This window comes from Barbatula barbatula (genome assembly GCF_947034865.1).
Source record: "Barbatula barbatula genome assembly, chromosome: 11".
NCBI classification, from domain to species: Eukaryota; Metazoa; Chordata; class Actinopteri; order Cypriniformes; family Nemacheilidae; genus Barbatula; species Barbatula barbatula.
Window position 1 is genome coordinate 424,467 of NC_136774.1, and position 12,374 is coordinate 436,840.

The 12,374-nt window shown below is 41.6% G+C and overlaps 1 protein-coding gene across 1 annotated transcript in view; it reads right to left on the reverse strand.

The window, feature by feature from the left end:
* Window positions 1–528: 528 nt before the first annotated feature.
* The window catches only part of plch2a (phospholipase C, eta 2a), a 64,456-nt gene continuing 52,610 nt past the window's right edge, over window positions 529–12,374 (reverse strand). The window contains exons 15-23 of the mRNA XM_079467972.1: window positions 12,251–12,336; window positions 11,961–12,143; window positions 11,601–11,708; window positions 11,396–11,520; window positions 11,154–11,238; window positions 10,758–10,904; window positions 10,561–10,640; window positions 8,251–8,581; window positions 529–2,938 (exon numbers count right to left, since the gene is read on the reverse strand). Of these exons, the coding sequence (XP_079324098.1) occupies window positions 1,380–2,938; window positions 8,251–8,581; window positions 10,561–10,640; window positions 10,758–10,904; window positions 11,154–11,238; window positions 11,396–11,520; window positions 11,601–11,708; window positions 11,961–12,143; window positions 12,251–12,336 (2,704 nt within the window). The 3' untranslated portion in view covers window positions 529–1,379. The remainder of the gene's footprint in view (window positions 2,939–8,250; window positions 8,582–10,560; window positions 10,641–10,757; window positions 10,905–11,153; window positions 11,239–11,395; window positions 11,521–11,600; window positions 11,709–11,960; window positions 12,144–12,250; window positions 12,337–12,374) is intronic.

Here is a 12,374-nt window from a genome sequence, read left to right on the forward strand (position 1 = left end):
AAAGCTAAAAACACGTCAGGATTTATGTGATGATGTGTTGTGTGCTTGTGCTGTAGTTCCGCCCCAATCGCCCCACTTGTCCCGCCTCCAGCAGCTCCTGTTTTTCCAGAAATACTGGTACAGCTGTATCTCTCCTTTATAAACGTGATCAAACTAAAGACTCTTGGAAGATACGACGTATGTAATACTACTGTATAGGCACTCAAGATTAATATGAGATTGGCAGAAAGCGCCTGTGATACACAATCTTTAATGTTATACCTGTCAACACAGAAAACTTGCGCTCATTAAACCATTTCATTGGCTATAAGTTCTAAGTATATATCTATAGCTGTCTGCATGTTCATATATACACTATATATGCTTCCTATAATAATGACATTGATCACATTGACAAACTGTTCTACGTGTAATGTTAGATTTAGAAGCACTTTAAATGTCATTTGCACTACATTAGATGTTGAGAGTGTCTGTGTGATCCTGAAGTGGAGGCTTGACTCAAAGAACACCAAGAACATAGAGTTAAAATATACTTAAAAAACTGTTTCCCTTTAATGGAGTAGCATTCTTAAAAAAGTAATGAAGGACATGGAATAACGTCTACATAACTCTTCACAACTAGACTGTACATTTGAAAATCATACAACCTTTGAAACATAAAGATACGGTGGACCATTGAAGAAACGATAAGAATATCAAGTGACATTCCTCTGTCAAGCTACTGTACATAAAGTGAGAATATGCTGTATGTTATAAATCTAGAGCTACATGAGATGGAAGAGCATTCTGGAAAACGAGAAACAATCACAAGAGCCTACAACAAAACAATAAATTATTCAGACAAATACATTCCATGCTTGTTGTTCTCGTAGCACAAACAATACAGAGAACATGCATTTGTATTTGGCTGCAGGCTAATAAATATATAAATGCAAGAAGTCATATTTCATTCATAATGCAGTAGTCTTAATATTTAACCGTCTATTGCTGTCATTGCACCTTATATTCAAAGAAAAACTCTAGATTTTATATTACAGCAGCACAGATGCTGCTGGCATGATCTAATCTCCTAAAACACAACTAGATCAGGTGCAAACGTGTTTTTTTAAAACATTAATTAAATTAAATTCCCCTGGTTTTACAACTTTGGCTGTATTCAACAAACGCATGCACATGAATGATTCCTTTTCTTACAAAACAAGTAAACCGTTGCATCCAATCGAAAGTTTAAATTGATCAGGGCTGAAAGCAATGGATATGAAACAAAAGTGTGCTTTCCTATTCCATCAGGCCAGAATGTGGAGAAGAAGAAATGTTTGACGGCTCAACATATTGGTAGATTTGACAGTGAAGTCTCTGATGAATGGATGATGACTCTTCTACAGCCTGAGCGTGAAGAACACATCATTGTCCGGGCTCGGGGGGCTTCGTTGGGGCGGTCCTGGTGGAAGCTGGCTCAGCAGGTCCAGGCTGGCACAGGGACTGTGGGGTACGCTACAGGCTCCCTCGGGATTGCCTCGCTCTTCGATCGGGCTTCCGGTCCCACTTATCAAACTTTGCAACCGCTGCCTCTCCTGGGCTTGCCTGGCTCGGTTGGCGATGTACCTCACCCGGCTCTGGCTCCGCGAGGAGCTCCTGCGCAGAGATGGCAACTCCTCTTCATCCTGCACCTCTTCTGCATCGCTCTTGCTTTGAAAGTCTTTGCTGGTGAGGGGCTCCACGTCAGTGAGTCTCTTGAGCTGCTCCGTCAGATCGTTCTGCTGTGCGTGTCTCTGGGATTTACCCCGCTGGCGGCTCGACCTCACGATAAAACTGCGGCTAATGCTGCGATACTTGCTTTCAAAGTTACAGATAATATCGTCTGAGGTGAGATCTCCCAGGCTTTTGGATTTGGAGCTGCTGCCCGTGTCTTTCGCTAAGGGGGCCGTCGTCCTCTTGGAGCCAGCGGAGGCGAGGGCGGATGACTGCTTTAAGCCCTCCATGTACAGCCTGCTCCACGTGTGGCGTCTCTGCATGAGCCGGCTGGCGTCTTTCTCTGTCACCAGGGGCCTGGGTTGTAATTCGTCCTCTGGCGCGCACATTTCTCCATCCCGCAGGTTGGGGTTGGACTTGCTTTTACTGACGACGGCAGACAAGCGAGGCTGGATGCTCCAGTTGGCCATGGATGCCTTATTGTCTGAGCAGTCCCGAGCGGCCGTAAGGCAGGTAAGGCTCTTTCTCGAAAGGTTGGGCAGGGACAAATCAATCACAGTGTCATTGGAGGAAATGCTGGAAGACGATGACACGCTGTCCCGGTGACTGCTGGGGTCCAGTATGCTCCAGAGTCTGTCGTTCAGAGTTGCGTCAGTGACGACCTCGGGGACGGCTGACGGGCTGTTGGCTTTATTCAAGGCTTTGACTTGTCCTTCACTTCTGGTCCTCCTGACCGGAGGTCTCGGTCCTGCTTTCACGTTTCGTCCCAGGTCTCTGTCAAACTTAGCCTTCAATGTCTGAACCCATTCAGAAGTTGAAACGCTGCAAACCGTCTCCTTCACGCTGTTTATCTCTAGAGTCTGTCTTGTGTTTATTTCAGCCGCATGTTGCACGACCTCAGCATTTGCATGCTCGGGCAAAGGGGGCGTATCGCATCCGATGTCAAGGTAATTTGTGGAAATTGAAGAGTTGATGTGGCTTTTCCCCGAATCTTCAGCATTGACGTTAAATGAAGTGTCAGACAGGGTTAGCACAGGCGGCTTCAGAATAGCCTCATTGTTTTTCACAGGGATTTTGTAATTGGAAGAAGGTGTTATTGCTGTGGATGGTGGAGGAGATGCAATTGAGTGACTGGTGTGATGTGGTGAGTTATCCATAGGAATGTTATTCTCCTGAAGTTCCTCAGTAATGGATTCCAGACATGAGGCCTTCAGAAAGGGAGTCACACTCTGTGCTTCAAAATGTTCTGTGGGCACATCAAGAGAAAAAATTCAACAGGGATGTAAAGTCAGCCATAGAACAACACTTGGGGCTGCACAAGTACCGGCAGAGCATTCACACAATGAATACATGAGGTGTCTACATTAGTTCACACTGAAATTGACCTGCAGGATTCAACCAGGCAAAACAAAGTTGTAATGCAAGGGAAACAATTCAATTAATGTTGTACCAAATATTGTGCAGCCCTAAAACGATTGGAGAAAGACTGGAGAGAAAACGAAGCACGTTTGAATAAATCTATAACATGCTTTGTCTAAACGGATGAACAAATGGTTTCATGTTAATATTAAAATAAAAAACAATATTAACACAAGAAATACACAAACAATACCAGTAAAAAAATGTGTATAAAATATTCAAGTGATAAAAAAGCACATGAAAACTGATATATATATATATATATAAATGATCAACATGTTGTCAAAAACACAATGGCCCTCATTTATAAAGCGAATTTAGAAACCAGCGTACATCCGAGCGTAAAAATCAACGAACTCCAGCTCAGGTTTGTTTTTGTTATACGTTTTATAAATATCACTGCAAATAATTTTTCTTTCACGATTACACTAAAAGTATTGTTGTTTAAAATGACTTTGGCTGTATTGTGCATTTAAACTAAATTATAATCTGACTTCAGTCTTGAAGAGCTTTGTTTGAGTTAGCCTACATTAATGTGTTAATGTAAAAATGAATGTAGAAATAAATTACTGTTCATTTTTGGAGTGCAATTATAGTATAATGTTTATATGTAAATGATTTTAAATGAAAATAATTTGTCAGATATGTTTCTAAAGAGGATAAGAGTTTAAAATCATATGCTGCTAATCTTGCATTTCAGGCTGCTTAAATCAAGCACACGCTGTCTTCTGTTTGCTTCATTTATTAATAATTGTTTTTCCTCTTTCAGATCTGTTGATTCAAACAATTAAATGTTAATATAATGAGGCTATAAAAGAAAATACTTTATAAATGTAATGAGAATAAGAAATCGCTTTGGAATCTATTTTTACATTTGTTATACTAAACAAAATATATTCATATATGTTAATATTTCTATTTGTCATTATTCCTTTTCAGTTATCAAAAGGGTAAAGCGTTGATCTTATCTCAAAACTTGCGTACACGAGCTGAGACCTGTCGTGAGATTTGATCGTAGCAACCGCTCACATCCATATTGATCAATGCCAAGTTTTGCGTTGAAACGAGTGTAGACACAGTTTTCGGTCGTAGATCATTTGAACAGCTTCTAATGTATTTCTCTAATACATTAGAAGCTGTTGCACCTTCGAAAGTCAAAAAAGATTAATGAGAAAAATATTGCACCATGGTACAATAGCACCACTCGCGCCCTTAACAGAGAAACTCGCAAACTAGAGCGCAAATGGATAAAATCGCAATTAGAAGTCTTTAAAATGGCGTGGAAAGAGAGTGCAAATTGTTATAAAAAGGCACTAAAAGCAGCAAAGGCTGAGCACCTTCGTAACCTCATAAAAACCAACAAAAACAATCCAAGGTTTCTATTTAGCACAGTCGCTAAATTAACAAATAAACAGACTCCACCTGACCTGGCTATTTCGCCGCACCTCGGTAGCAATGAATTCATGATATTTTTTACAGAGAAAATCGAAAACATTCGTGACAAAATTGTAAAAATTCAACCTCCAAATCTGTCCTATGAATTAGCACCAACCATCGCTCCAAAACAAAGGCTCCAGTGTTTTTCACCTATAAAACAGGAAGTCTTAATTCAACTTATCGCAACTTCTAAACCTACAACTTGCTTATTAGAGCCCATACCAACTAAATTATTAAAAGAGTTACTACCTGTTGCAATTGAGCCCATTTATAACATTATCAACTCGTCAATTAATCTAGGCCATGTCCCAGGACCCTTTAAGATGGCCGTCATTAAGCCTCTAATCAAGAAACCAAACTTAGATCCAAATGAACTTGGAAACTATAGACCGATTTCAAATCTCCCATACCTGTCTAAAATACTAGAAAAGTAGTGTGCACTCAGTTGTGCTCTTTCTTACAAAATAACAACATGCACGAAAAATTTCAGTCAGGCTTCAGACCGCATCATAGCACTGAGACTGCGCTCGTTAAAATTACAAACGACCTGCTTATAGCATCAGATAAAGGTAACATCTCACTCCTGGTCCTGCTTGACCTTAGTGCTGCGTTCGATACCGTAGACCATAACATACTTCTAGATCGCTTACACAATTATACCGGTATTGAGGGACAGGCACTACAGTGGTTTAGATCTTACTTGTCAGACAGACATCAATTTGTCCATTTAAATGGGGAATCATCAAATCTAACGCAAGTAAATTATGGATTACCTCAGGGATCGGTTCTGGGACCCGTGCTGTTCTCCATATACATGCTTCCCCTCGGAAACATTATTAAAAAACATGGAATTAGCTTCCATTGCTATGCAGATGATACTCAGCTATATATCTCATCAAGACCAGATGATTCCTCCCAGCTATCCAAATTGCCAGAGTGCATTGAAGATATACAACATTGGATGACCTGTAATTTCCTTCTTTTAAATTCTAATAAAACAGAAATATTACTTAACGGACCAAAGACACGCAAACCAAATATTTCTGATTATAAACTGAAAGTTGAAGGATGTACTGTTACTCCAACAAATACAGTAAAAGATCTAGGCGTTATATTAGACAGCAACCTGTCATTTCGAAATCACATCAAATGTCACAAAAACAGCCTTTTTCCACCTAAGAAATGTTGCCAAGTTACGAAATATTCTGTGTGTTGCTGACGCGGAGAAGCTTATTCATGCATTTATGACCTCAAGACTTGACTACTGTAATGTGCTACTTAGTGTTTGTCCTTCATCATCAATAAACAAACTACAGTTAGTTCAGAAAATACCATCACATAACCCCAATGTTATCAACCCTTCACTGGATACACATTAAGTATCGTATTGACTTTAAAGTTCTTTTAATCACTTATAAAGCCTTAAAGGGTTTAGCCCCTACCTACCTAACAGAGCTTCTATCACACTACAACCCATCACGCTCTCTAAGATCTCAAAACTCAGGACTTTTGATAATACCTAGAATAACTAAATCCACCAAAGGGGGTCGAGCTTTCTCATACGTAGCACCTAAACTCTGGAATAACCTTCCTGATATTATTCCAGGATCAAATACACTCGCCCAATTTAAATCTAGATTAAAGACACATCTTTTCAGCCAAGCATTCACTTAATGCAAATATGCTAAATAAACCACCAGGAGATGCTGACATTAGATATTATTTACAAGAATAATTGGATTTATGATATAACACACCATGTAGTGTGTTTTACCCTTTCTTGGGTTTTTCGTTTTTCCTGTAAAGCTGCTTTGGAACAATGCAAATTGTGAAAAGCGCTATATAAATAAAATTGAATTTAATAAATGAGGGCCAATGTGAGCATAGAGCATCAGGCGATCACTGCATTCTTCAACACAACACACATGCCCGCCGTCTATATGTTAAAATCATGCGTTTTATAGAAAGACAGTCGGTTTACCTGGTCATGGGTCAACCCTTCAGTTCTGCACTAAACACAGAAAGCATGCAGGAAAGAACAAACAAACAGACATTTTACAAGAGAAACAGAAGTAAAGACATCTAGTATGCTTCTAGAATCTATAGGAACAGCATAATTCATTTACATAAAAACATCTTGAAGAAGAACATCCCATCATTATTAACTCAACTTTCATTGAATCCGTCTCATGTCATACAGATATGGAAGTAAAGACGATGTCTTCCTCTAACCCACTGTCAGAGTGCTCAGATTACACGGTACCTTCAGGGAAACTAGTGCACAGCTGCATACGTACAACAGCCCACTTGCACATTAAAATACAAGAACATGGCCAATGGGGATGTCTTGACCTGTCCCAGAGGTGAAGCTAAACATCTGCTTTTGTGCTGAAGCTCAAATGTGTGGGACAAAAAAAAATTCTTACATAACGGAGTCTTGTGACCATCACATGAGTACTAGAACCACTCACTATCTAAATTCTAAACATGTACAAGCAAACATTCACATGATTTCACAGCTAATGATATTAACAGTTAATGTGAAGACTGGTGTGTTTTTCACAGAAGTGCAGCAAATGCCTATTTTTCTCTTCGATTGAATGATTGAATGTTTGTCACTATCAGCTATCTGAGGATCAATGTAATGCTCATTTGTTTTTGAAGACTGTAATGTATGAGCTGTAGTTTCTTGTTTTAAATTTGTTTTAATTCCTTTACAGTGAAATATGGATTGATGCTTTCAGTGTTTCAGCTGACTGTCATGACTTGAAGAGTATTGAGTTTGGGTCACAGGGACTAAGATGTCACCACTGACATTTCAGATCAGAAAAGGGATTTATTGGGTTCCATCACAACCTATTGATCTCTACCCTACGGGGACACTCGGAAACTGAGATCGAGCTACAAACTTTACCTCACCGGTGAAAAACAAGGGGGATTTACTGCGGATCTCATCCATTCTCTGGGCAAAGAGGGCATTCATCTCCCGCTGCAGTGTCCCCGCGGCCCGCCTTCGGTTCTCCAAACCCCGCGGTGGGAACATAGCAGGCAGATCAAGACTGGTCAAACTGTCACAGCTGCTCGAATCACTGTCAGACAGGCTCATGACGTCATTTACAGAAACATTACAGTTGCTACCATAGTAGGGTGAGGCGGGGCATTGATGACAGAGACTGGTTTTGCTGTTGGGGATTAGAGGAGGAGGACCAGACGGCGACCGGAGGACTTGGCGTGGAATGCTACACGAGGGGGCATTTCTCACAGAGGGGACGTCAATCGGATGGAAAGATGGAGAACCCAATGTTTGCCCGACCTTTGTCCTCGTTCTGGGTAACGGGACGGGTTTGATTTGACCCCAAGTATCTGGCTTGTGCTTAGTGTCTGTCTGGGCTAAGACTTTCGGTTCAGGATTGGGCTCTGGCTGAACCTGTCGCAAAGTCCTTTCAGATCTGGGAGAAGCAGTGCTCGTAACCTTCCTCTCAAAGACGGGACTCTCTTTGGTGCCAATTACACACTTTATGCAATTGGAAGTCATCCCAATCCGGCCCGAGCTGTTGATCGCTACGCGAGCGAACACACCTGGCTTCTCGTCCAGCGGATCCTGGAGATGCAACCTGTTGGCTCTCTTCAGAGGTTCACTCATGGTCCCCCTTTCTCGGTAAGGTTTGGCACGAGGCACGGGATAAACGAAAGCGCTCTTACCTTTACTATCTTCAGGGTGAAGCTGCCCGTTGGTGCCATGACCCCATGATTTTGCAGACGCCGTGTCTCCGTTGTGGTGGACTACTGGGCCTTCTTCCGATTCCCGCTCCTCACTGGCGCCCTCTGAGCTGCAGTCTTTAGTGTCAATGGAGATCTCAGGAAAGCCCTTCTTGACTTTGGCTTGGCCCTTGGTGGGTGCACTGGCAGTGCGGCGCAGCAGGTGAGCACCGAAGGTGGGCTTACGACTGAGCTGAGCAGCAGCATGGCTGTCGAGCGAGGCCTGCTTTGGATTTCTGTGAAACAGTCCTTTTATACCACTGACTGCTCGAACCTGAAACGGTAAGATACATAGAGAATCACCCAAACTGGCATGTAACGTTAATATGTATCAGACTGTAACTGATAACAGGAACCCACGTAGCATTCTTCCGTAAACTATTCTAAACCTATTAGAATAGTTATCTTTATTAACCTAACTATATAAACCAGTCTACAGCAGTTGCTGGCTCGGCCAACCTGTTGTTCATCTTGTTTTGCGGGTTGAACCAGCCGAGTGTCCAGAACCCTCTTATCATGACCAGCGCTTCACGTTGGGCTGGGTTTATGCTGTCTTTTCAACGGACTGTACAGACCCAAAAAGACACAGGTGTTCGCACACCTGCTACCATTGAGAAATGCTTTATAGCAGCAATACGATTATCTGCTCAGCAGTGCTCATCCACATCTGGACAGTTTATGAAACATCATGCAAGAACTCTGAGCTGATATTACATGTATGTCCAACATAGGTTGGACAGACACGTGTGGGTGACCAACACCAAGCTTTAGAAAGAACGTATGACAGGATTGTGAATAAATGTGAAGCAAAAGGAAGCAGGACATCTTTCAGGGTAAAATGACACTGGGTTATCAGTTCAGACCTCAACACCCAAAGTCATTTTGCCCTTCATGCCATGTTGACTATGAACTGCTTTGACCTCTCTGATCTGCTCACCGCTGAATGACAATGATCACATGCTGTAATGTCTGTAATTCTAATGCCCGTACTCGAGCTCAAAGCAGATTCAAGCTCTTTGATATATTCAGGATATTTACCTTTAGCTCCAAAGATACATGTGTAAAAATGACCTGCTAAGATCTGCCAGCAGCCCCTCACAGTCATGGATGAAGATTAAACAGAAGAAAACAGACTCCACAAACCAAGAGTGAGTGTGAACGGGGCACCCGAGACTCATCATGGGCCTGAAATGCCCTGAGTTCAGTGAAATAGAAGTAAGGCGTGTCTCCTGCTGTTTTGGGGTCAATGAGAATGCAGTGGAGGAAGGTGGTCACAATTATGCCGCAACTCATTCAGCATGAGTTGGCATGGTGAATGCTAGCAAATGAATCCGGGTTTAACCGCTCACTGGGGGAAGGGGAGGCTTTGAGGGGCATGCAGGGTGCTGATTGGGTCTCACTACACCTGGGTTTTGAACGAGGATCCTAATATTTTCCTGCCTCTATAGACAGCTTTTGGACTAAGATGGATGCACTGTAATCACAAACATAAGAGAGAGAAAGAGAGAAGCCAGAGAAAGAGTAAAAGAGCGAAAAAACAGACAAACTACACAAATAACATCTGTTCTGGACACTGAATGTTTAGGAGACAAATTATGGAAAAGAGCACGTAAGCATGTTTCTAACATCAGATGCAACTTTCTATCAATAGGGGACAAACTGCAATGACACTTCTATCCAAAAGACGTACACGTGCTGTGCATTCATCTGTGAATGTGATCTAACACGAAGTCTTTAAATCGGTGTGTGTTCATTTATGGAGCTCTCTTATTGTTTAGTTTGACCCATTTTTTTGTACTCTATTAAAGGAAAGAGTCATGCACAGAATATACAGTGCCATATGAAGAAATACTGTGTGTTTAAATCCCAGTGATATTAAAGATTGCTTCAGTTGTTTTGGATGCATATTGTGTATGACACCCTTCAGCTATTTACTGTGGGAATTAAAAACAATTTCTTGTATTGTGCTGTCTAGTATTGCTATTGATTACAATGCATAATAGCAATGCGCCGCACATTAAGTCTTCTTTCAATTTACGGATGAACGTAAGAGATGTCACATATACTGTGAAGCTAAGACTGACTTTGTGAAGACTATAAAGCATTAAGCATAAAGAACTAGTGCCTGTTTACCTGTAGTTTTGCAGTAACTACAATAACAAATCATGCAAAAAGTTAAAATAAAAAATGTAGTGCTCTCTCTGACATGTTACCAGCAAACTATATTTTCATGTAGCTACAGGAGGTGCCCACCTTACTAGTGATGTCATTGACTGCAACATGAACAAAGATGGATGCCTCCTCCATGCCTTGCAAATACACATGCCGGTAACCTGAAACACAAACATGAAAAAGTGAAATTGTGCATGTATAGGCTAAATCAAAACTATGTTATAGCACAAATTAATGTTTCTACTATAGAGGAGAGTGTAAATCATGACAGATGGTACCAGGAAGCATGCTGTTAAAAGCGATGGTCCTCTGGCCAATATAATCCTGACCAATTGGGTCATGATCCCAAACCAGAAAGCGTATAAGGGCAATCTCGGGCATGTGTAGAGTAAAGACAAGTGTCTCCTCCCACATGGGGTTAAAACCTGAGAGACAGAGAGAGACAGACAGGGTGTTTCATTACAGAGCGGTACATTTATGAAGAAATAATAGAATGAATGAGAGATTTAGGATTCAAGTATTATCTGCTTGACCTTCCCACTGCAGTGACTAAATGACTTAAAGTTAGATGCTTTAGTCTATGTAGTGTGTTGGTCTACATGATTTCAAATTGCATCTATCATATCAGTCTATTTCTATTCTATAATATATAATACCTATTGTGTCTCTCTTACCGTTGTCATCAACCACTCGGGTTTGTTCCTTACAGCAGTCCACCGGAAGTCCAATGATCTCCACTTCCACAAACGGATCAATGATCTACAGAAGACATGACGAAAAAGCTTCAAAACACTTCCAACGACGTCCAAAATATTCAAATTACAACATCCCTCAAGAATCTTTGGAATTGAATAAATTTGTTGAATGAACTGAATTGTGTGTGTTGTAAGATCATTGATTTGCATATGTAGATCACCTCTCCTCGATCGCCCAGCATGGAGTCTTTAGGTTTGGGTAACTGTTGGCCACTGATGATCTTAAGAACCAGTTGTTTCTTCAGACGGCCTGGTAAAGGATCCTCAGCCAATGGATTGAATGAACCTGTCAGAAGAAGAGAAGGACTCATATCTCTGAATGCCAGCACGTGCATCTGTATAAGAGTAATGGTGTGATGTGCAGACCTTCACACATGCAGGAGGGTTTCTGAATGTAGCCACAGTTGCCGTTACAGTGAAACTTTGCTCTGTTGAGCTGCAGAACTCTGCCCTCTGATTGGTAGTTCAAAGCAACTTCATATATATACAAAAATAAATAAACATAAATTCAATCATCGGTTCGTTTGACATCAACAGCATCATAACAAATAAGTGGTTCCTAGCCTGTGTACATGTTTGTCCTGCCCGCCACAGTATGAAACATGTCACAGGTTTGTTACGGATTATTATTTGTATTTCTGTAACGTGTTGATATTAAAAAAGCAGAAGGTTGGCAGCATGTTTCACACATACGGTTTGTTCTCGACAGTAAATGTTTGTGTGTACCCAGATGGCAGCCAGCGTTCCAGAAGGACTGAGGGTTGAAGTTGCTGGAGTCCACGCGGTAAGGCGACGGGTAGATGCGACTCAGCTGACGCTGGTTGAATCGTATGAACGCCGCAGGTTTCTGCTGCATCAGCTGATGGGCTTTGGTCTCGCTCATAGACGACACCTGAAAACTGCAGCTGCCTGCGACCGCGCCATCCCAAACACACACGCAAGCACACTCATCATGACCAAACCTTCAACTCATAGGTTTCTACACAGGCCTTTTATTATTCCAGTTCTCCTCTCACCTTGTGTCTCAAAGTCAGGCATGCCCACAGATTTGGTGTAGACCAGATCAGAGAGCGCTCGCGACAGCTTCATGGTTTTCTTATTTCTGTTGACACGCACGACAGCTTTAGATGTAAAGAGACA